General features: G+C 41.1%; 1 protein-coding gene across 1 annotated transcript in view; it reads left to right on the top strand.

Annotated features, from left to right (window-relative positions):
- The first annotated feature begins 984 nt into the window (after nucleotides 1–984).
- ABCC3 (ATP-binding cassette, sub-family C (CFTR/MRP), member 3) overlaps nucleotides 985–24,335 on the top strand; it is a 35,222-nt gene continuing 11,871 nt past the window's right edge. The window contains exons 1-17 of the mRNA XM_010024829.1: nucleotides 985–1,155; nucleotides 2,054–2,179; nucleotides 3,049–3,186; nucleotides 4,923–5,048; nucleotides 5,843–5,904; nucleotides 7,070–7,201; nucleotides 11,150–11,368; nucleotides 13,700–13,877; nucleotides 14,412–14,573; nucleotides 15,674–15,766; nucleotides 17,069–17,272; nucleotides 18,450–18,596; nucleotides 19,000–19,087; nucleotides 20,097–20,163; nucleotides 21,799–21,925; nucleotides 22,253–22,429; nucleotides 23,270–23,437. Coding sequence (XP_010023131.1) covers nucleotides 3,169–3,186; nucleotides 4,923–5,048; nucleotides 5,843–5,904; nucleotides 7,070–7,201; nucleotides 11,150–11,368; nucleotides 13,700–13,877; nucleotides 14,412–14,573; nucleotides 15,674–15,766; nucleotides 17,069–17,272; nucleotides 18,450–18,596; nucleotides 19,000–19,087; nucleotides 20,097–20,163; nucleotides 21,799–21,925; nucleotides 22,253–22,429; nucleotides 23,270–23,437 — 1,968 coding nt within the window. The 5' untranslated portion in view covers nucleotides 985–1,155; nucleotides 2,054–2,179; nucleotides 3,049–3,168. The remainder of the gene's footprint in view (nucleotides 1,156–2,053; nucleotides 2,180–3,048; nucleotides 3,187–4,922; nucleotides 5,049–5,842; nucleotides 5,905–7,069; nucleotides 7,202–11,149; nucleotides 11,369–13,699; nucleotides 13,878–14,411; nucleotides 14,574–15,673; nucleotides 15,767–17,068; nucleotides 17,273–18,449; nucleotides 18,597–18,999; nucleotides 19,088–20,096; nucleotides 20,164–21,798; nucleotides 21,926–22,252; nucleotides 22,430–23,269; nucleotides 23,438–24,335) is intronic.

Below are 24,335 nucleotides of genomic sequence, written 5' to 3'. Positions count from 1 at the left end.
CCAAAATAATTAGGTACAAGTAAATGATTCTAGTGCAGAGATAAGGCATATCTGAGCCAGACATATCTTAGTTTTATCAGCTATGTGTTAATGATAGTATAACAGAGTAATTTTACATTTCCTGCAAGTAAGTATTTATCTACCACATTTAAGATGACACATCAGATGGTGAAATGCAAGTTGTGAATTTCCAGTAGGTTTGATTAAAACCAAGTTTCCCTTAACTGTGCTGAAATGTCTATTTTAATTTGAACTTGTGTAGCTGTGTGTTTGCATGTGGTGCATTCAAATCCTTAGGTACAAGTTGCATATGTGAATTGTGGTGTCCAGGGTCACATATGGAAAGCATTGCTTGCAATGATTGCAAGAAAACCCATACTCCTACCTGCAAGTACAATACATTCCTTTTACTTTTGTCTAGAATAGGGAAGTAATTCTGTTTGGATGCATATGAATAAGGACAGTGTTTTAGACCTAAATGGAGGGGGTTTTCCCAGAGCAGTATATGGTTGATCTCAATCTGATCGCTTTCTCTAGTACTGGACATTCTTGCTGGATGAGTTCTCAGGTTGAGGATTTTCCCTCAAGAGCTTTGTTTAGCAGATGCACTCCAGGCTGGGAATGCCTGAGAAACATCATGTTATCAGCACCTGGAACTAACCCTTAGTAAAGCCAGAAAAACTAAATGGGTTTGTCTGCTACAAAATGTACGTCCAACTCAGATACATGAGGGCAGAAGTCTTTTAGATTTTGCCCACTCTTTGTAACTGTACTTAGCCCTTTTACTAAAGCAGAATAACCACAAGTGGATGGGATAGGTATTTTTGGGGAAAACTTTTACTATACTCTTCTAACTATTCTATTCTGTGGCTGTGTGCTAAGTCCAGCGGAACCTGGATACAACTTCTTCAAGCAGCTGTTCCAGTTGGCAGCGCTTCTGCCTCTCTGTTAATAAACTTCTCCTGTCTTTTTTTCCAGGATTCCAATCTTTCGGTACACACTGATAATCCAGACCTGACACCGTGTTTCCAGAATACCATCCTAGCATGGATCCCCAGCATTTATCTGTGGAGTGCGTTACCCTTTTATCTTCTCTACCTAAAGCACAACAAAAGAGGCTACATCGTGCTTTCCGTGTTGAGCAGGTTCAAGACGGTAAGATCTCCTTGCAGTGCTCCGCAAGTAATGTGCAATTAGTGTTCAGTACCCAGGCAAGTGCTGAAATAGAGTTTAAACAAAATTTCCTCTTATTTATGGGGGAACCAAAGAACTGTTTTTTGGGAAACAACAGTGTAGATACAGATTTCTGAGGAAGGATACCAAAGAAGAGCTGAACTGCAAAGGAATCCATCCTGCGAACCACCTTTCTGAGTAGAGGGGTTGATTGCTCTGCAGAGGAGTGTTCACCCCTTTGTTGAGCTAAAACTATGCTGCTTCACCATTACTTAAGCTTTAAATCACTGAAAACTGCAAAACAAAGACCTTAATTTAGGTGTGGTGAGAATTTCATCACGTGAAAGTAAGTACAAGAAGTTATTTTTTTCAATACAATTTCAGTTCCTCTACCCACCCAATAGATATATGATTTCATCTGCATTTTGTGCTTAGAGGTCGCTGGTGTCAACATCACCTCTGGTTTATAAATGGCTAGATCTAAGGAAAGCAAGCAAGTCATTTTCCATAGGCCATGAGAGATTTGGGGGGTTTTCTGGAGAAAAATTCCAGGCTTCTGCTTCAGGGCATGTCTGCCTTTAATCTGGATGCTGCCTGTGTTTCCAGTCACAACCGAATAGTATGGAACAAAACTCAGGTAAATACATTAGTCTTTCTCCTGGTTGTGTTTGCATATCCCTTGGAAGGCAGTTGAGCTCCTTGGTTTGAGTGCAGTGGGATAGTTCCATTAGCCTTACAGTAGCAGATCAGCGCAGCAGTGCTGTTGTGTTTACACAGCTTTGATTTGCTGGGCATCTGTGAATCATCGTGGTTTTGCTCACTCTCTGACTGCCCCTGGAGAGGAGTTTACCAAATGCTGTGTGTGTTTGACTGCTTTCAGCTGTTCGGAGTCCTGCTGTGGTGTGTGAGCTGGGCAGATCTCTTCTACTCCTTCCACGAGCTCCTGCAAAACAGAACGCCTCCACCAGTCTATTTTGTAACCCCATTGATCGTTGGCATCACTGTGGTTTGTAGCTGTTTCTGTTTATTGTGTCCAATAAGAATAACTCTTTCTTAGACAGAGGAAGGAGGAAAAGGGTTCCTTTGTGTTCGTTGCCTTATCCTGTACTTTTTAAACTGGATTGTTAGTACTTGTATTACTGAAGCAAATTTTGCTTACCAGAAAGGCTGCAGTTACAGAGATGTCTCTCATGTAGATTCAGCTGTGTAAATTAAAATCTTTATAATGGAGACATTGTTCTACCTCCCGTCTTGCATCTCATCTCCAGGCTTGTGATCCAGGTGTGGAGAGAATTTGGATACGACTTTGCCTAAATGGGGAGATAGGACAGAGCATGGCTTGTGCGTTGTTCAGTGTTGTATTGGGCTTTGCAAGACTGTCTCTCTTATCTGGTTGTTGCTTCTCCATTGCACAGAAATCAAACTGGCTTTGCCTACGATGACAAACAGGCTTTGGTGCATGAAAAACCAAGCAGTAAAATTTGCCCATTAAGTTTTTAATTCCCTCAGTTAGATTTTTAAATCTTATTTTCTGTACAAGTTGGGATTGTCCATCTGCACTGGAGAAATGACAGCTCTTACATTTGTTTACAGCATTTGTAGTTAATTGTGCCTGCCCTGAGGTACAAAGTCTGGCTTAAAAACTGAATTCTGGAGATGAGGCTTTGAAAAGAGTAAAACCAAATTATTTTGTGAAGTTATTCGCTGCTTTCCTTAGAGGAGGTTTTGCCATTGAATTCTGTGAAGTTATTATGGGGCCTTATTTCATAGAGGTCCCACTGTTGATGAGTGAAATAGCTGCCAACAGGGAGTGTGTGAATAGGGGGAGCAGTGGGACGGGGTTGTGTTCATGTGTTCCTGTGTTTACTTTCGCAGCTGTTAGCAACGTTGCTTATTCAATATGAAAGGCTGAGAGGAGTTCAGTCCTCTGGAGTGCTCATTATCTTCTGGTTTTTGTCTGTGCTCTGTGCCGTGGGGCCTTTCCGGTCTAAGATCATGACTACAGCAGCACAGGTAACACGCCATCCTTGTTAGCACTTGGAGAACAGGAAATGTAGCATCAACATCTTTGAGAAGGGAATGATTCACCCAGTTTGGAGTCAGATCAGAGCCCAGCTTTTGTAAGAGAGAAAGAGATGTTTGGTTCCGTTGCCTTGACTCAGACTTACGGAACTTGAAGGGAGCTGGGATTTCTCATGCAATGTCAAAAAGCAGATTTTTCTTAGCCCAAGGCTATACTGGAAACCTGATAGACATGTGAGGGCTGTAGCAACACTGTATGTATGTTAGAACAGGCTCTTTTTTCTTTCCCTTTTTTCCCTTTCCCTTTTGTATCCCCCTTTCTCTGCCATACTTAAGAAGGGATGGGCAGTAATTGGAGATGACACGTTTTAATATGTAATGTTCCCTTTTTGCTTAGGCAACTCGGCCACATTATACAGCTCCATAGGCTTTCTGTTGTCAGTTCCTGATGTGCTGAGGACAGCATTTTGACTCCAACTGTGGCTGTAAATAGAGAACAGAAAGTTGGAGGGAAAGGAAAGAAACCTGGGCTGTTATGATTCCTGTTTGAAAACATAGCAGGTTCTCCCACAGTAAGAAAGCTGTTATGTTTTTCACAGGACCAAATTTCTCTAAGTAGGGCAAAGCAGATTGCTTCACTGATTAGATCATCAAAGGCTGGGAGTGAAAAAAGTATTTGAAAGACATTCAGGTGATTGCTTCTCCTCAGTGAAATCAGTGTTGATTCTGTTGGGTGATTTCTGGGGTTTTTTATACTCACTTTTTGGTAACAATTAGGAGCATCATCCTTTTAACAAGGATTTTGCTATACCAGGCTGTTGTAAACCTTCTAGCCGAGGCTGAATTAAACCTTAAATGACAGTCTGTGCAGAGCTTCTTCAGAAAATAGCTGCAATCCTGGTGAGACCCTTTCAAATACCACTTAAAGTCAATTTTAAAGCTGTTGTAGTGGTGAATAAGTATAAATATTGGACTAACAATGTTTGAATCCTTAATCAGGGTGAAATTATGGATGCAGAGCCTTAGAACAGTATGTTCTTAGAATACGTAATGTTTCTCCTGTTCTTGCAACTGCAAGGACCAAATACTCTTCTCTTGCACTTAAACCTTTTAAGTGAACAATGAGAGCATTCACAGCGACGTTAGGGTATGAAAGAGCTGTGTAAGAGACATAACCTTGTAGCAAGAAGTTTTAAGTGAACTGCAGACTTACATGAGTAGGAAAGGAAATATCCCTAGAGCAGTTAGAACTGTTACTATGCAATACAGTGGGTTTTTGCAGCTTCTTCTGAAAGTATTTAACAGTGCTTGTCGGTGACAAGATACTAAAGTAAATGGATGTTCTCTGATCTGGGTTGACAATTCCTGTGCGTAAGACGTGATCTTGCTAGAGCCCCTGGAGGTAATTTAAAAGGATGTCATGCAGCCCTGATCCCAGAGGGTGTCTGCATGTAGTGAAGATGTATAAGCGCTTTGAACTTGACATAATTTAATGAAAAGCTTGGAGATAAGCATGTTCTTAGGCACTTTACACAGTACGTGCATATTTTTGTAAGATAATTCTTGCTAGCAACGACTTTGCAACGTTCAACTGTAGAGGGAGAAATGAATTGCCAAAAGAAGCTGTGACAAAGTGTCACAGAAAGAGAGGGAGTGTGTGTGTGTGTGTTGGGGGGGTGGGAAGTGCAATAGAAGCAATCATTTACTGTGTTTCTTTTCCCCTCTAGGGCCATGTAAATGAAAGGTTCAGGTTTACAACATTTTACATCTACTTTGCTTTGATAATCATGGAGTTGATCCTTTCATGTTTTAAAGAAAAGCCTCCATTTTTTTCCCCTGTTAATACAGATCCTGTAAGTATTTTTACTCTGCTTTCTTTGCGTTTTACAGACTAGATCATGTCTGGAGAGTTCCACTGAGAACACTTGTCATCGAAAACAGCTTTGGGTTGTCACTGAGATTGCAATAGTTAGTGACCCCCTTACAGAAGACGGGGTATGGAGAGTAATATTGGGGTTTGAAGCCTTTTCCCATTGTATGTGCTATCATTAGTGACTAAAGCTATTTAGTGAAAGCATCTCTCTTACTTGCTACTTCACAGCACTTTAGATTACATTTATGAGCATTGGAGTGCAGTGTGAATTATTTCAAGAGTTGTTTTTGTCTGCTTGCTTAACATTCGTTTAGAGTTAGCTAAAGTCTCTAAGGGTCGTCTTAATAAATGAGTTCTGTATGTGTTGAGAATAGATATGGAAAAGCATTAATAACAGAAGATACTAGTAGTGTCACACGTTCAATTTCTTCTCCAATTCATAAAATGCTCTGTATGGTTGGATTTATGTTTGAACCAAGCTGAGAGAGAAGCTGAGTTCATTTCTTAAAATGAACATTTCAGAAACTGTAGAATGACATTTCACTTCAAGTGTGATTTAAAGGCAGTATATGAAGCAATTCTTAAAGAAGACAGTTCTGCATGACATGGGAAATGAAAGAAATCAATTTGATGTCTCGTTAGGACATAGGTACATACATGTGATAATACCATGTAATCTGATCAAAGTAGACTGTCATCTTATTAAAGTAGTGGTAAAAGTCTTGCTTTATTTATTTTGGTTTTTGGGTTTTTTTCCCTGTAACTTTATTATAGAATCCATGCCCAGAGCTAACTTCAGGCTTCCTCTCAAGATTGACATTTTGGTGGTTTACAAGGTGAGCTTCTCTTTTCAAGCTGTTGGACAGCTGACAATCCCAAACTCTACTTGTGATGTATGTTATACAGAGTTAGCACCACAGAGATTTTTCCTCTGGCAGGAGTTGGAGTTGGATGCTCTTTCATCCACAGTGGTGTCAGCACTTCTAGCAGTTGCCTTTTCAGAAACAGCTTTTGGAGTGCTCATACTGCTCAAACTTCTTCTCCAAGAAATAGTGGCAACAACTGTGGCATGACTAATGGGGTATACAGCCTGGTTGGGCTTCCTGCGTGCTAGAGTATAACCTAAACCAAGATGTAAGGCTGTTCCACAAGATTAACTATGGCAACCTTTCACCCAACCTTTCACCATTTTGGTTGAGGTTCATGGATGAATGTTCTTTCATAAGGACATTTTCGGTGCAAGAGGGAAAGTAAAAGGGTTCTGTATACAAATGATTCCCACCAGCTGATACCGCTGTCAAAAGGCATGTGTATTAAAGATGCAAATTTGAGAGAGGCCTTACTACTACTCCATGATAAAGCAGAACAGCTGCCAAAGGTCATGTTAAGACACAGTTTTTCCATAGTGGTTGAGGGTGTTGAGATCTTCATTCTTCCATCTGTGTAACTTTATTGTCCTGGCAACAGGAGTTTTTTTAGTGAGAGTGAGATCTTTCTAAACTTCAGAGTTTTGAACTTTCAGTGAGATTCTTGGCAATTACATGTTTGTATCCCTTGTCAAAATTCCTGTCACAGTTGAGGAACTGTAGTTTTCAGAGAAATCTGATTTTTCCTTTAACTTACATGAGCTCCTCTTTTGCATTTTGTTCACCTCTGATAGTTATTCCAGATAGACTTAATTTATGTTCACTTCTGAAGCTTCACAGTTTCATTTAAATGCTTGTGGTGGTTGGTTTTTATTGGCCTATTCTTTTTCCTGAAGTGATGTTTTCAATCAAATACATGTAAGCAAATCTAGGCAGTGTCCTTTCCTTAATTGCAAACTTCAATATAAGGAACAAAGAGAGATGAGTGTATAAGATGAACAAAGGGTGTAATTATCACCCGTTCTGTGGAGAAGTATTTTATTGCTTTTGTTAGCTTAATAGTCCCAGAGTTATTAGCAATGCTTTAAGTTCTATTGGCTAAACTGAATTGGATTGTTTTTCTCCATATGTGCAGCATGGCAATTCTTGGGTACAAAAGGCCCCTTGAAGATAAAGATTTGTGGTCGCTGAATGAAGATGATACTTCAAAAGTTATTGTTCAGCAACTAACTAAAGAGTGGGACAAAGAAAAAGCAAAGTGCAAAGAGTAAGTGTATGACCAAGTGTGCAAACAGATTGATCTGAGTCATCTCAACATTAAATAAGCTGCTCATCTCCGAAAATAAGGCAACTAAAAATGGCACCTGCCTCTTCAACCCGTCTGTTCTTCCTTCAAGTTAACAGTCAAATTTGCTTATTTTAATATGCCACGGCAGAGGAAATCAGGAGCTCCCTGGGGCTTGTGTACCACTGACACACTTTTTAGCGAGGTGCTTAAAATCTGCATGTGCAGGTAGTGCCATTTCCCATGTGGAGAAGGGCTGAAGATGCATAAGCAGAAGGGATTGAGTTGGTTGGATTGCAGAAGATGAGCAACTTTTATCACTGAGCTGGTAGATGTCTAACTGCATAATTACATCCCTCCTGGGCATGTTAGAGCACAACTTCTAGGCACCATAAACCAAAAGAGATTCCTCCTCATCCCCATTGTGAGTTTTTTGGCCTATTTTTAGCCTTAAGGCTCTTAACAGTGAGCAACTCTTCACTTCTTGGCAGTAAAGACAGGAAACTTGACACATGTGAAAGGCAGGAGGACAGGAGATATCCCTCTTTGAGCTGAGGCCCTACTCTGGTTGCCTAGAAATTTAGCAGCAAAATTCTCATAGTCTCTGATGGAAATGAGGAGGGTCAGAACTTGCATGTAGTTACATCCACGCTGGAGAGGATATCCTTTTTATTGCATGTTCTGTCCTAATTTAATCTTCAGAAATTATCTATTGTGCAACTGTATTTCCTCCTCCCATTGGTTAGTGTCCAAAACATTTCCAAACAAATAGATGTGATAGAGTGTTTCAAACGAAAAATGACAATAAGGAGGAGGCTTGCACTTCCATTTCCTTTCATTGTGGAGCTCTTTTCTCCGTGTGGAGGCTTTCCTCTGTTCTCTTCTGTGCGTGTCCTTGCCAGATTGGAAAGACCCTATTATGTGATAATATTAGGAGAGAGTTGTAAGGTTCTCGGCAAGGCTAAATGTGATTTGGAGAGTTCCACTTTGTAGCTCAGATCTGAAAGGTTTCCAGCACTAACACCAGCAGCTTGGCCACCAGTGCTCAGTGTGTGTGTTGTGTTGGGGTTTTACTTCAGGTTTTTATTGTTTTCTTAACGTCTCTATTTTTATGACGTGGAATAACGTGCATTGTCTGGGTCCTGCTCTTTTTGCACGGACATAAATCTCACTCCCCTCAGGCTTTTAATATAGTAAGAGCACAGCCCTTGTGCAGAAGTGCCAAGGGTCCAGGAAGACTTTTGCTAGGAAACCAGAAACCGTGCCTGGAGTTTTGTCATAGGATTCATTGCATTTTGGAAATGATTCATACGAACTGGGGCCAGTTGGCAATGAATTAAACCATAGATTCTGGCTTGTGTTTAGCTCAGGTAAAATTGTGTGGCGACTATATTAATGATTCTAAGGTGGGGAAAAGAGCAAAAACAAAGCATATCACTGTACTCCATATTGCTGGGTTTCACATAACAGTAAAAGCTTCCTGCCTCTGCTTATCCTTCAATTACAAGTAGGTATTCTCAATTACTTCATGTCAAATAACATTAGTGATAGTTGCTTGGCAGCCGTTGGAAATACTTTTTTTAACTCATTAAAGCTGCTCTGAGCAAGTTTTTATGACGCTAAAAACACTGGGTCAAGCTGTACACATATTGCAAGTGTCATGGAAAGTATTTGCAGTGTACATAGTAGTAATTTATTTTAAAATACTTAATCAGTTGCAACTCTGGGATAGGAAAAGCTTTAAAGTTATTGTATGGTAATGATTAGCACGCTTCTATTGTTCCTAAACCTATAAACCTTTTTTTGCCTCACAGCTGTCTTGTGAATTACTGTTTAATAATTGCTAATAATTCATTTGCCACTAATGAGTTACAGGAGAGCTCAGTGTGGATGTAAGTTGTTGTTATAAAGCATGCAAAGAGTGTTTTTCCCTTTGCTTTTGCTCTCTTTGTATGGCTGAAGTTGCTACTCACTCATTTTACTGATAAATGCAGTTGCTTCTGAGAAAGAGCCATGCTAGGTGGAGAAGAGAGATCTGGAACCCATTTTGCCTCATTTTTAGTTAGCTTCAGATTTTAAAGACTATGATTATGAAGACAAATTGAAGATGCAGAGCCGTGTCATCACCATTGAGAAGGCTGTGTGTTTTCCCATGAAATAATTACTATTATCTGCCCTGCTACAAGTAATGGAAACCAGGCGCATGCTTTTTGCTTTGATAAAAAGCTGGGTGTGAGCAGTCCCACACGCTGCTGAAAACCTGACCTCACCTAACTACCAGTAGTAAACACTAGAAGTGCATTTTCTCCCTTTGGGATTTTTCACTGCAAGAGAACTATTGTGTTGCTGTTAGCTCACTGCAGTAAACCTTTTTAATAGCACAGAGCTAAGGGCAAGTAGTCTTGTTTCTCCAAATCCATCAATGAGTTTAACAGCTTGGTTGCTAGAAAAATAAGGCTTTGCTCATAAACTCTCCAGGTTTGATCTGGAAGGACAAAGACAACACTGTTCCTGGCTGCGGGTGTGGGGGAAATAAATGTCTGGTTTAGGTTCTCCCCCTGCCCTTAAACTTTATTGCAAAGAAATTGGGATTTGCAAATGCCTTTGTTTTGAAGGGATACGAACAAGTTCCTATCTGTGGACTGTTAGCCACAGTGATCATTTTGAATGCTTACAGGCTGTTGGAATGATTTGACTCTGCATCCAACCAGCCACAAAAAATCTGTGCACTCTTTATAAAGGATCATAAGTCCAACTTCACTTGGTAGTACTTACAAGTTATTCTTCAAGTGCCTTCTTGTAAGTCTTCACTGTTCCTCTGCTGTCTCTTCCATCTGTCCCTTCTTATAAGGCTTATGTGCCACAGACTTTTCTCCTTCTCCCTGCTCCACCTGGACTTAACCTTCCTGGCTGACATTCAGGAAAATGTTTTTTAGGTCCCATAGCCCCCAAGAAACAAGAGAAGTTTGGTATTTGCTGGTGGAAAAGCTGCTCTTTGAGTGCAATTCATGGAGGAAATAATTTCCTGGAGCATACCCGTGATGGGCAACAGAAGTCAGGCACCTAAACCTCAGAGGTGCTTCTAGAAAACCTACCTGGAGCCCTAGAGGGCATCGTGGACAGTTGGGTCCATTTTTCATCAAAGAGCTTTGCAGAAGAGGTCACTGTTGTTGGCTTATTTTGCAGATGGAGAAAGAGAGGCACAAAGTAAGAAAGGGACACAGCCAAACAGCGTTTAAATGCTAAATTTGTCATCTGAGTAAAATTTAGGCACCTAAACCCAAAGTTTCTGTCCTGGAAGAACCTTGGGCAACTGTGGCCCATATCTTGGAGATGGCTCAGCTTTGGAGGTGCTATGGTTTGTAATATTACCAGTTTCCAGGCATGCAAAGTTCTGTATTTAGAGAGGGCTGTGTCTGCCTCCTCTCTCAGCTTGGCGTGTAATTCAGTGCCTGTCTCTCTAGAGGGATTCAGACTAGTAGCTGTGTCATCAGATAAGGCCAAAGGGTTAGTACAACTACTAATTGAGTAATGAATGCTGTCTCAGAAGGACTAGGTGAGGGTGCCTTTTGAGGTATGTAAATAGCAACTGTTAGAGAATTCCTTTACAAGAAATTGGAGATTCAAGGTCAAATCTGTCCTCTGCTAAAGGGATTCAAGCCTTCATCTCCTATTCCTTTGGGCTATGTTCTCATCCTAATGTGATCGATTTTCTGGCCTAGGGAGTATACTTAGTAAATACTGTAGAAAAAGAATGCTCATTACACAAGAGTGGCCTATCTCTGAGCATATCTAGATCTTGTTGAAAGTCTTGCTGTTGATCAGTAGCAGAGCAAAGAAAGGAGCAGATTCCAGATGTTACTGCAGTGCGGTACATGTAGGGCAATGACATTGTCAGTTGTCTCTAATTGCTAGTTCCATTCTTTCTAGGAAGGAAGATGTGACATATATGAAGAAATCCAACAATGTGCTGAATCATGTTGGTGATGGTCCAGAGGAAGCAGAAGTTCTGATCAGAAGCAAAAAGCACAAAAGAAAGCCTTCCTTTCTCAAAGCTTTGTTGAGGACCTTTGGGACATATTTCTTAATCGGTTCCTTTTTCAAGCTGATACAAGACCTGCTTTCTTTTGTCAACCCTCAGCTGTTAAGGTTGGTTTACTGTGTGAGTAGTTCCTATGTGCAATCCCCGTGGAGGCTTAGCTTTGGCACGGAATATTTGGTTTTGAAATGCATAGCTAGCTTCCCCTCACAGTGCTGCATGTGTATGCTCCCTCACCTTCCCACTGAACTGCCCGAAAACAGTTCTTTATTGTGGACTGAGCTGTAATTGGGCAAGCTTCACTGAAGCAGTGATTTGTAAATCACCCATCACCAACAGGCAGCTCTGAATGACAAATTACCTGTTGCTCTGTGCAGCAATCCAAAGCAATTTCTCCCCATCTCAAAAGGATTACTTGTGAAATCAAAGGAAAGCACTGCTTGCTGGATCCAGGAGTCTCTGTACATCTGATACTCACATGTGTTGGGTGGTGGCTGCAGCTGTAGCATGACTTGAGATACAGTTGAAGTGTGGAGCTCAAGTATGTGGTGCTTTGGCCTGGCTGCTGTAACCTGGGAAGGATTTTGCACCATTTAGATGAGTTCATGTGTTCTCACTTGTGCACAGCAATGGGAATGTGTGAGGCACAGTTGCAGTAAATTTCCATGTGAAAGTAACTTGTGGTTCTATTTAAAAAGGAAAGACAGACAGCTATCTTGACATAGTGGTACGTCCTCAGATGCTCCTTGTATGAGGAATATCTATACCTCCCATCTCCAGGGGAGACCAGTTGCTCAGCCTGATCCATAATGGAATTTGCATGATCCCTGCATTTTTTTCTCTGTAATATTGTCCTTAAAGTGAGAAATGCACCAGATAATCATTAACTAAGAAGAAAACTGAGAACTGCACCAGATAATCATTAACTAAGAAGAAAAGAACAGTGGAAATACCAGCATTTCTCTCCAACAATTGCTTTTTTAGTTCCAAATCAATGGAAAAGCACATAGTCCTGTTAATGCATGAGAGAGGAATGGAGTTTGGATGGAGGCCACAGGTAGATGTGGGGAAGGGGGGAAGAGAGTTCTCTGCTCCTATACGAGTGTCTCTTAAAATAACACTGGTGTGGAGCTGTGTTCTGAGATCATGTTGTTCTGTGGGTAGTTTGTGACATGCCCAGAAATATGCTAAAAAGAGGGTCCAATCCAGTATGGTGACATTTAATAGCTTACAGTCTGTCTTCTTCTGAAGTCCCTTGTGAAGAGGGGGCAGCTGACTTCCTTCTGAGAATACATTAAGCATAATCTATTCTGGGAATTTCTCAATTCCTGGATATGTTGTCAGTGGTATCTCAAGGCATATGATGGGGAATTTCTTCTCAAGTCTAAATCCCTGCAGCCTTGGAAAATGCACTGCTAGTGGTAAGAGAAAATGAAGCAGCCATGGCCGTCTGGCATATTGCAAGTCAGACAGTTTCATGTTTCTAAAAAGACTGCTGAATCCCGTGCTGGGACTATGAGGAAGAGGTTTTCCTGAAGCTGTCCACTTACAGCATGAACAACTGGTGCAGTGCAGAAGGAAGATCTCTGTGGACTGGAAGAAGAAAGATGTAGAAACTTCATGCTTCTAATGCAAGGCTTTGGAGCCTGATTTGTAGCTTCCGGGTGTATTTTCCCCCTGCTGGTTATTTGAACCATGGGGTCAAATCTCTGTTCCTCCTGTATTTTAACAATCCAAAACTCTGGTCAGTAGGCTGAAATCACCAGTGTGATTTTTAGGAACACTGGACATTAACACATGTTGTTCTGCTGCTTTGCTATATGACAGTGTGCAGGTCTTGCAGGGGGAGCAGCTGTGTGTAGTGAGAAATGGCTTATTAATATAAGATGCCATAGCCAGTTTAATGGTACCAAGAAAGGAGGAGTGAAGAACTCTTTATGCATCCATCCAGGAGGATGTCTTTTAATCTAGCTTTTTCTTTTTTTTGGTGGGAAAACACCCCAGGCAGAAGCACTTGGGCTGCTTGAAAAGGATTTGGGTAAGAAGCTGGTTTCGCCTGCTTTACTACACAGTCCTGCTGTGCCCTATCATTCACCTCTTGCCCTGGGGGGCTGCCTAACCGAGCTCAGACAGTGAGGCATGTGTTTAAACGCTGGCTCTCAGGGGAAACCCTAAAGTATTTCATTTTCTTCAGCCTCGCTTCCAAATGGACTTACTCACTGGCAAAGCCTAAGGTTTTACTGTTGGATCCTTGGAATGTTGTTTGACCGAGCTCGTAACTCAGCCCGCATCCTGGAGAGCTGTTTATTTTCTGTGGTTAGAGGGAGGATGTGGCACGATGCCACAGTTGAGAGAAGCTGTGTTATGTCCCATGAAACTTGCTGCATGTGTTTTATTTTTGTTTCTTTTTCCTTTTCCTTCCCCAATCTCCTGAAAAACAGTGCATTAATTGGCTTCATTAAGAACAAAGATGCCCCAGCCTGGTGGGGATTTTTGATTGCTGCTTTGATGTTTATCTGTGCTGTGCTGCAGACACTCATACTTCACCAGCATTTCCAGTACTGCTTTGTTACTGGGATGCGGCTGAGAACTGGGATCACAGGAGTGATCTACCGAAAGGTAAGCCTGGAAGCATTTCATGGGCTGGAGCACCAGTGTATAGCCAAGCAAGTGGTCTCAGTTCTCACATGCTCAGGAAAGAGCAGGCATATTGAAGAATAGCCTCCTGGAATAGAAAAGATTGGGGTTTTGGTGAGTTTTTAGGAGTTCCTCTATCACACTTTATGGAATTTTCTAGTGATCAGCAACTTAATGTTGGTTGGTCACCAGCCATGTCACAGGCAACTGCTGATTCACTTTAAGTATACAGAAAAGGGATCCAGGAGAAGTTAGTCTGTGCTACGAGGTGATTAGGTACAACTAGGTTTTCTTCAGAATGCTACATACTGCTTGAGACAGGGGTGCTCACAAGCGAACCATGTCATGAAGTCTTGTTCATTGGAGATTTTGAATTGATGTAGGTGTGAATTGTTTTGTTCTTGCTGGAGAAGCACATTCTGGGGAGTGTCTTGTGACAATAATTGAGGGTTTCTCCTCTGTGTTTCTCCATATGCATCAAGATTGTGAAACTACTGAATCTGTCTTATTTCTCAGTCCTTAGTCATCACAAACTCAGCAAAGCGCTCATCTACTGTTGGAGAAATTGTCAACTTGATGTCAGTGGATGCCCAGCGTTTCATGGACCTGGTGACTTTCCTGAACATGCTGTGGTCTGCACCACTCCAGATATTTCTGGCTTTGTATTTCCTCTGGCAGGTACAGACATTGTGACATTTTTGTCAGGATTTGTCTAAATTACGTGCAAGCTTTTTGTTGTTGTTGCTGTTAATTTGACCCTTTACTTCTGGTTTTGTTTTTTGGGGTTTTCTTTAGAAACTTACTTCTCTGCCCAGTAGTAAAATAGCTTGTACTGATGTAAACCCTCAGTTCACCTCTTAATGATGTTCATCTGGTGAGCAAGATAAAGCATTCAAAGCTGTTATGTCTCTTGTGTCCCTACCATGCTTTGATAGGATCAGTCTTGGGCTCATCAGTGTTCACAGTAGCTGATACAAGTGAGAGCTTGAAGGAAATGATTTAAAAAGCAAACCAAACAAAAAAAACCACTGCACATATGAAATATAAGCCATGTATAAAGGTTATATCGCACCATATAAAGAAGTTTTGTGCAAGTCACCATGAAACAAATATCCCCTGGAATAACCATCATTTTTCCTTTGCAACAGTGAAGTTGGTTTATTCCAGGTTCAGTTTGAGTGCTGCCTTTCAGCCTTAAAAATGTTTCTGTGCAATTAATCTGTTTCACAGTAGCACCAACTTAACCATATTGATTTAGATTAGAAAGCCATTAAGCTGCAGCAGCTTTATGAGTTACTGCTCTGCTGGTGGGATGAACTAGCAGTTTGTTTGCTTTTACTCGCACTGAGGGTGCTGGGTTAATTCACTAATTGCAGTTCCTGAGGTCAGAGAGAAGTTAATGGAAAAACTCCTTCTGTGTGGCTTATTTGTTCCCTTTCTACATTTGCTCAACAGAATCATAGAAACATATGATCAATAGGCCTATATTTGCATTAGTTCAAACTTACTTTGCCCTCCCACTGGGAACCACTTAGCAGGTAAATCACAGAGCACTGCTGTTACCAATACGAGCATAATAATTCAAGGTGGGTGCTGTCATATTTTTCTATCTCCTCTTCATAGTTCTGTGGAATCAGAACACTTCACTGGGAGGAGTTCAACTTGTCTATGTAAAACACTGATTTCTGTTTCTATAACCTGCTGTTGTTTTCATGTTTGCCATAGGGAACAGCAGCACTCTTGTACAACAATAACTTACCTTTTTTCTTTCAATCAAGACTTTAGGACCTTCTGTGCTGGCAGGAGTTGCTGTGATGGTTTTACTTATCCCATTTAACTCTGCAATAGCAATCAAAACCAGAGCATTCCAGGTAAGGTACCAGCAGAGAAAGTGATGTTACCTGAATTGGCAGCTGTGCTATGAGAAATTAAGGCATTAGTGGTTGTCTTGGCCATTAATGAGCTGCCATTTGCACCAGTTTACTTATGAGTAAGATCTTAGTAATGTATTTAATAACTGTATCTTCTCAGGTAGGTTTTCCATAGTGAATTGAATGCTGTTTAAGGGAAAGGTGTGGCATTGAGTCAGTGGCTCTTCATACTGCTGGAGCAGCTTCTGGGATTAGCAAATTTCTTTGTTTCCATATCCCTTTGCCTGGTAGCTCCTTCTAAGAGTGTCTAGAGAAAAGGGAAATAAATGCTGTTCTTTAAGCTGTGAATGACTGTTTTCAGAGATGGGAACTGAAACCTGGCAGCTTGGATTTTATGCTAATAGCCAGTGTTGATTTTTCACTGCTACTGATCTGGGCTAAATTTAAATCAGTGTCTTAAGGTAAAAGGATCCTTTATTCCTTTCTTTGTAGTCTCTAGTCAAGGAAGGCTGAAAAATCCAATATAATAGTGCCCTCTGGCTTTGTGCTAGAAAACACTAGTAAGTGGCTTGTGCTATGCAACCTATCAGTGACTCTTTGGAAGATTTGTTAAATCTTCTTCTGTTGATGTAAAAAAGGTAAGAGTTGGAAAACAAATATGAATTATGACATTTAAGCACAGCCTTAGTAACAGAGTGGTATTATTACATGCCTTAAAGAGACATCCCTACTTCCCATTACATCTGTTCAATACTGTCATGTTAGTATTAACATTCGTTTTCTCCCTTGCCCATTATAAGATGCTCAGAGCTGCTTAACTTGGTGTGTGTGTGTGTGAATGCAGTTTTTCATTCTGTCTATACAGCCAAGCAGGGACTTTTTAATTTTGTTTAAATAACTGAATGAAGTACTGTATTCTAATGTATAGGGAAGATAAATAAACTAGGAGTGACCACAATTGTCAAGGGATGCCCCAAGAAATACAACTATGCATATCGGGGAAAAAAGAGCCTGAAGAAATCAAAGGAAGAAGCAGGGTAGTATTTTTGTGCCTGAATCTTTCTTTAAGGTGGTTTTGAAAGCGTAACAGTGAAGATGAGGGGAAAGCTTTTGTACTCTGGTTTCTGATTTCTTTGGAGGTATAGACTTGCACGTTAATACTGAGAACGGTCTGTCTGCCTTCAGTTATCTTGTGCATCCTCTTTAGAAATAGCCCAAGGACCATCGCAGCTGTGAGACTTGTGGAAAACTCTCTTCTAGTCATTCCTGTGACTCTCTCTCCTGTGTTTACTGATAACGTAGGTGGAACAAATGCGATACAAAGACTCCCGCATTAAGTTAATGAATGAGATTCTGGGTGGCATAAAAGTGCTGAAGCTCTATGCTTGGGAGCCATCGTTCTCAGAAAAGGTGTTGGAGATACGAAAGAATGAGCTGCGAGTTCTCAAGAAATCTGCCTACCTCAATTCTTTGTCCACCTTTGCATGGATCAGCGCACCATTCCTGGTAAATGGAATTTGCATGGACAACTACATCTTTGAAGGATAAGTGTGAGGCTTTCTGCTTGCTAAAAGTACATAGGAATAAAATGTAAATACTCATAAAAAAAATACATATTCACATGCTTTGCAGCAGAGTTCCCTGATCTCTAGAGCCTGTTTGTTAATCGGTATTAAGGTATTTCTTGATAAAGCCTGCCAGTGGAAGCTGGGAATAGCTGTCTCTGGAGGATTTCCAACCATTTCAAAATACTTCCCAAAACAAATTGAAACCAGAATTTGAAAGCTCAAACCTGTCTGTGAATAGCCAAAATAGCAAAAAGAAATTAATTGAGTCAATGAGGACAACATCTGTCTTTAGCTCTCACTTCTACCTTTCGTGTTACAGTGCTCTGCGTGTTTTAGTGGTAGGGGGAGTTGCTAAATTATTCTACAACCAAAACCCAACAAGCCTAAATGATACATTGCTAATTCTGAAATGCTTTTTCCTCAATTCTTTCCCTCTATTTTCTATTTCATTGCACTGTGATCCCTTTTCCAGAAAGGGTTTTGGTGAACAAAAGCATTCAGATAAGTGCTTTGCCAAAAATATTCCTAGTTTTCAAGGTTGAAGGCCCAACCCTGCAGAAATATTCTTAATGGCTTCAAGATCCTGCCTCTTTCATGTTTCCTTAAATGAGCTTCCTAAAATACAAATCCCCGTTCCTGGTCACCATTAGTTTACTGCACAGGATGGTCCCTCCTCAGTGGATGGTCCCTGTTCTACAATGAACCAGCAAAAAACCTGGATTTTCCTCCCTTTCCTACTGATCAGTAAGTTTTGTTTGCTTAGCCTGCAGTTAACAATGGGAAAATTGGGTTGGGTGAGGTTGGAAATGCAGCCAAACCAGAGCCAGATAACAGCTTCTCATTTGTATTTACCCGAGTTGTGTAGTTCACCTTTTCCGACTTCAACTGAATGTAGCCATTAGTAATCTGAAAGCTGTTTTATTGTGTGCCCTTTTTTGTATCGAATTGTTCATGTGACTTGTCATTCTTCAAGCATGTTGAAAAGGTCAGAAAGGGAGAATTTGCCTGATTTTGTTGCAGATACTTTTATTGCAGAGATGCCTATCAGGCTTGACTGCTTTTGAAAATGTCAAAATATTACACATCTCACAGTAAACTCATTTTCTGGCTTTCAGGTAGCATTGACAACATTTGCTGTCTATGTCTCGGTGGATGAGAAGAATATCCTGGATGCAGAAAAGGCTTTTGTCTCCCTTTCCTTATTTAATATCTTAAAGTTTCCCCTCAGTATGCTTCCACAAGTCATTAGCAACATTGCGCAGGTAAGGAGCGTCTGCTGCAGAAGTTGTTTTGAACAACTTGAACAAAAAGAACCTCGAATGTCCTTGGTTTCTGGCATGCAGAGATCCCTTGCATCTGCTTGTTAGCTGGTTTTCTTTCTAATACCCTTTCTCTGCTGCTGCCCTGTATTGGAAAGCCTGACTCCTGAGGAAGCTTGCCTGTGTGAATTTTGCTCTGCTCAGATGAACTCAGCTTGGGCTGAGATATTTCACAGTTTAAAAGCTTGAATTTCACCATCAGACTGATTGCAGGGAAAGAATGAGTCACTGCTGAGGAAGCCCATGGGTGAAAGCTTAAGCCATTCTGCATGCTTTCTTTTTCAGTAGTAAGAGCATTAAGTCCCCATGAAAAGAATGATAAAATAACCTCACTCTCTTTTCTCAGACAAGCGTTTCCCTAAAGAGAATTCAACAGTTCCTAAGTCATGATGAACTTGATCCAAATTCTGTGGAAACAAAACTGATTGCACCAGGTAAAGACATCAGTATTTCTCTAAACTATGCTAACAAAAAAACCCCCATATTGTATTTGCTTTGAACTGGCTGAGTTCTCAAAAAAGGCAAAAAGAAAACAATAGTAATCTCGGTTTTAATGAAAAGAAATGGCTGCTTTGAAAAGTATGTGTGTTTTGTTCAGGCTATGTGGAAATTGCAGAATTTGCTGGCTGTTTTTGAGCTTTGAGCCAAGTTATTGGGCCTGAGTTTGTATCTGCAGTGTATTGGATGCTAACAGCACTGAATAGTGAAGTGCATCCACTGACTAGGGACAGCAAGACCTGTTCAAACCCTTTCACACTGCTCAGGAACATTGTGAACAGCTTTGATTTCTTCTGTTGGAAACGGTATCCCAAAACAAACGAGCAAACGAGGTGATCTCAAAAAGATGCTTACTCATGTAGTACACTTTGCTGATACTGTGGTTTGAAACTTCTCTTGTGTGTTATGCCACCGACAGAGAAGGAGGAGGGATGGTTGTGTGGCTGTCATGCAGCTACTGTGCTACACCACCCCACCAGGAGGTAACGAAAGCCTGCAGATCTGTAACTTGTTAGTGTGACAAGAAAAAAGCTGCTCAGAGGGAAATTTAATCGGATACAATAAAGCCAACAGCATGCAGTGGTCTCCTACCAACTTGAAAGGGGTTTTGTAAGTAAAGTTGTGCTAACAGTTGGACAGGGATTCTGAGCAGCAAATGTTGGGACCAGCATCACCAGGGCAGGGTGAAAAGGACAGATTTTCAGCTCCATAGGTCTGTAAGCTCCCAGTCTATAGTTTAAACTGCAATCCTTTATTTTCACTCTGAAGAAGCCTGTCTTGTGACCCACAGTCATGAGACTGTGCTTCCCATGCCAGTAGAAAAGGGAACTGCAGCGTACATGAAATACCCAGAAATAAAGATTCTTCTGTCTGCTGGTCCCTCAGCCATCCTGTTCCATGTAATACATTTCCTGCCTTCTCTATTGTTGTGTTTTTGTCATACAGGCAATGCCATCAGTGTAACAAATGCATCCTTCAGCTGGGGAAAGGAGCTTAAGCCATCTCTGAAAGAGTAAGATACCTTTATGCAATTGCAATACAACATCTACCTGCTTCCTCGTTTCTAGCTCGTGGGAGGTCTGTTTGAAAGATGCCTAGTAATATCTGCAGCTTGCTTCTGGAGAAGGTTGTTTCCACACATCACATATGTGCCTCTCTTTTGCCTCTGAAACACTGAGCTAATCCTTATGCCTTATGCTGTTTAGGCTTTAGAGAACTGTAAGGCTTTAACTCCACAGCGATAGCATAAAATAGTTACCTGTTAAAGGACAGAAAGGCTTAATAAATTCTTAAATAAATTTCTTAAATAGACTTTTTTTTTTAACTGAAGTGTTGGACAACTCAAACTCATCTAGTGAATTACGGGGACAGTTGAGATGTGTGGGTTTGGACTTGGGTGTACCAACAGTGGTCTGTCCTTCTAGGCATATTGTGGCAGACTCATCCATGTGGCCGTAGATGGGCCATTTCCAAACTAAGGGGTGCACATATTGCTCATTTGAATGAATAAAACCAAATAAAATGCCTGGAAGCATGTACTTCCTTATGTTTTGTTGTCAGATTAAAATCACAGAAACCTGATAAGCATTGTTAGAATTCGCAATCCAAGGAGCTCGTGCTGCTGTGCTGGGTGTATTCTGTCAACGGGTTATATATACATGGATAACCTGCAAGCAAGATGCTTAAGTTCAAAGAAGCCAGTTTTGTTCAGGCAACCAGATCTGCAGCCACGTTTACTTCAGTGTTCTGGGGTTTATATCAGAAAAAACTATGTGTCTTCAGCTTAAATTGTCAGCCATCTGGGCCTAAAAGTTACCTGGTGACTTCCTGAAGTGGCAGTAAGGGAAAACTCAGCTAGGGGAAAAGACTATGAAAGAATTAAAAATTGTAGTGATTTTGAGCCTTTCTGCTTCATATTTTTCTTTAAAACAAACAAGCAAATGAACAGAAACCCTCTTTCAGTGTTCAAAACATCAACTGACTGCGTGGTAAGAATCTGCATAAGAATTAGAGCCCTAGTTCTGCATCACAAACACAAGTTTGGCTTGATCTCGGTAGTGATAGGCACTTTGATGGCAAAGAGACTGTGTCCATCAGGCATTTCTGTATCAGTTCACCTTCAAAACCAGGACCTAAAGCAGGACCTTTAAGAACATAGTGGGGAAAGTAATAAAGGATTTTAATGGGGAAAGTTTTGGTTTTTTGTGTTGTTGTGGACCCTGTTTACTAGCACTGGAAATAGGGTATTAAAGTGATTTGAACATTTTTAGGTGGGATGCATTCACCCACTACTTTCCTACAATTGGTCTTGGTTTTAAAATCAAAACCCAAAAGACTTCTGGAAGATGTCTGCTATCAAAATGCTTATTAACCCTGTCTGACTTGCTGATGGACTGATGTGACACAGCAAAGGGGCTTGCTGTCAATCCTTAGCAACCAACAGGATAGATTAATGCTGGGTTTCTTTATCCCTACAGTTCTGGTTACAGTTGATTGTCCACAAGAAAAGGAGAAGACCAGTGACCAAGTTATGCTTGCTGTATCCAGTCAGGCTGATTGTCACTGTGTATTTCAGCCCTGGTTTAAAGACCCGTAATGTCTTTAGTAAACTAATGTTTAATTAATTTCCAGCCTGTTTCCTCCACAGTATAAATCTGTTGGTCCCCAGTGGTGCTTTGGTTGCTGTTGTTGGCCATGTTGGCTGTGGGAAGTCTTCTCTGGTGTCTGCTCTCTTGGGTGAAATGGAAAAGCTGGAAGGAGAAGTGGCTGTCAAGGTTGGTGTTGTTTATGATGCCATTTAGTGATGGTATGGAAATGTGCTGCTTGTGCCTGCCATTGCTTATAATGCATATCAGGCTGGAGACGGAATTCTCTTTGCTCCTGTGGCAGCTTGTCTGTGTGTTTATTTGGGCTTTGTTTTGTGTGGAATAACTTCCCTGATTCTATCAACTATATATTTACAATTAGTATACATATATGTATGATGTGAATGTATATCAAGCAGGAGCTATACGTGTGTGCTGCAGATCTTAGTCAGAGTTGTAAGCATGAATTGCTGCTCGTTACAAGCCAAAGGTTTCCTTTCTTCCTCCTTGTTGTAGGGTTCTGTTGCTTATGTGCCTCAACAAGCCTGGATCCAGAATGCCACGCTGAAAGATAACATTTTGTTTGGCCAAGCTCCTAATGAACAAAAGTACCAAAATATCCTGGAGGCCTGTGCTTTAAAAACTGACCTGGAAGTGCTGCCAGGAGGAGACCAGACTGAGATAGGAGAGAAGGTAACTTACTTTAAAAGGTAATTTTAAGTCAGACCTGCTTGGTGATTCCTGTTCTAGCTTACGAGACCATCAAGTCAGCACGTGATTTCGTTTGATCCTTACAGTGGCATCCCTGCTACAATTAACACTGAAACATGCAGAGCAGTTTTGTGCAAGGCAGTTGGACTTAAACTTGTTCCTGACTTTAAGTGTGTGTTCATGCTGTGATGCATAATTGCACATCTAGTCCTGGAAGATCAGAGCATCAACCATTTGTTGTCCAATTGTAAAGGTGCATCTGTCCAGAATACGTAAAGCCTTTCCTTTTCCTATAGGGATAAAAAGGGAGGCAACACATGGCATGCTTCAAGTGAAAAAGTGATATGATCATCCCTTAACACCTCATTTTAATGAGAAACTTTTACATCTGTGATACCAACAGAGATTACTTCCTTTTCATAGGCCACTAAATTTGAGGTAGATTCCAGGAAATTGGGTGGATATGTGGATTTGTATGTAAGGTGAGAGATGTGGAAGATGTTCCAGGTGCTGCAGCCCTGCTTTGAATGTTTGCATTTTACATCCTGGTTGATGGTCTTCGTTTTTATAGTTCTGTGTTTTAACCGTTCCCTTTAGGAGCTTATTAAGCAAAAGGCTTATTCTATCTCCAGATTGCTGGGTGAGTGGAAGTTTGGCAGTGAACAAACAGATTTAGAGGCGTTCTGTTCCCGTCTCTGGCTCTGAGTGGGTTATTCTCTTCAGCGTCTTATGTTTCAATTTAGAATGGGAGTGTTTGACTGGGTGAGAGCCATGAACAGTCATAGCTGCTGTTGTGTGATGTGTTTTGTTCTCTCCCTCCAGGGCATCAACCTCTCAGGTGGCCAGAGGCAGCGAGTGAGCCTGGCTCGTGCAGTGTACAGCAACTCTGACATTTACCTGTTAGACGACCCTCTTTCTGCTGTGGACTCGCATGTTGCAAAGCACATCTTTGACAAAGTTATTGGTCCAGATGGGGTACTTAAAGGAAAAGTAAGCTGGTGTTTAGATCCTCTTCACAACGCACACAAATGCTGATGGGTAACAGGAAAGCTGTTTCACCAGGGAGGCTGGAAGTGCCAAATCATTCCTGTGTTCCACTGGCAGTGTGGACACCTTTTCCCCACAGCACAGACTGCAGTGAGCTGCTGTTTAGGCATGCCCAGAAGTGATGCGATCTAGTCAGAACGTGCAGAGGCAGAAACTTGGTCTGTCTTTTAAGATCCCTACTGCGAGATCTCCGAAAACAAGGCATTTGCAGGAACTTGTAAAGGTTGTCAGCATAGTATTGCTTGTTGGTACTTGGAGGCAGTGCAGAGGAAGTTATAACACTTACTGGTTTTACAGAGGTCTTTGCTAGTATACAATCAAATTGCAGGTTCTTTGCTTCCCCTTCTACTCCTGTTACGATCTTCTCGCACTAGAGCTCAGAAGGGAAGGGCTGCAAAGAAAATCAGCATAAGGGAGAGGGGGAATGATAATTCAGTTGGTTTACTTCCCCCTATGATTATATCAGCATGCAATAGGAAGCACAATGTGTTCATGTACATATTTCCAAGTTAATTTGACTAAAAAGAACAGTGTATTTCCCCTGGCATTTCACCTTGACACAATAACTCACTCCCTGTCCCAAAGATGTGTTAGTGTTTGGCTTGCTGAGTAGTGTTAGTCCCCACAGTGACAACTTTGGTTTACTTCCCCCTATGATTATATCAGCATGCAATAGGAAGCACAATGTGTTCATGTACATATTTCCAAGTTAATTTGACTAAAAAGAACAGTGTATTTCCCCTGGCATTTCACCTTGACACAATAACTCACTCCCTGTCCCAAAGATGTGTTAGTGTTTGGCTTGCTGAGTAGTGTTAGTCCCCACAGTGACAACTGAGAG

This window comes from Nestor notabilis, unplaced genomic scaffold (genome assembly GCF_000696875.1).
Source record: "Nestor notabilis isolate BGI_N333 unplaced genomic scaffold, ASM69687v1 scaffold8362, whole genome shotgun sequence".
In the NCBI taxonomy this organism is placed as follows: domain Eukaryota; kingdom Metazoa; phylum Chordata; class Aves; order Psittaciformes; family Psittacidae; genus Nestor; species Nestor notabilis.
The sequence above is the reverse complement of the archived record's forward strand: the minus strand, read 5'-3'. Positions and strand labels throughout refer to the sequence as shown.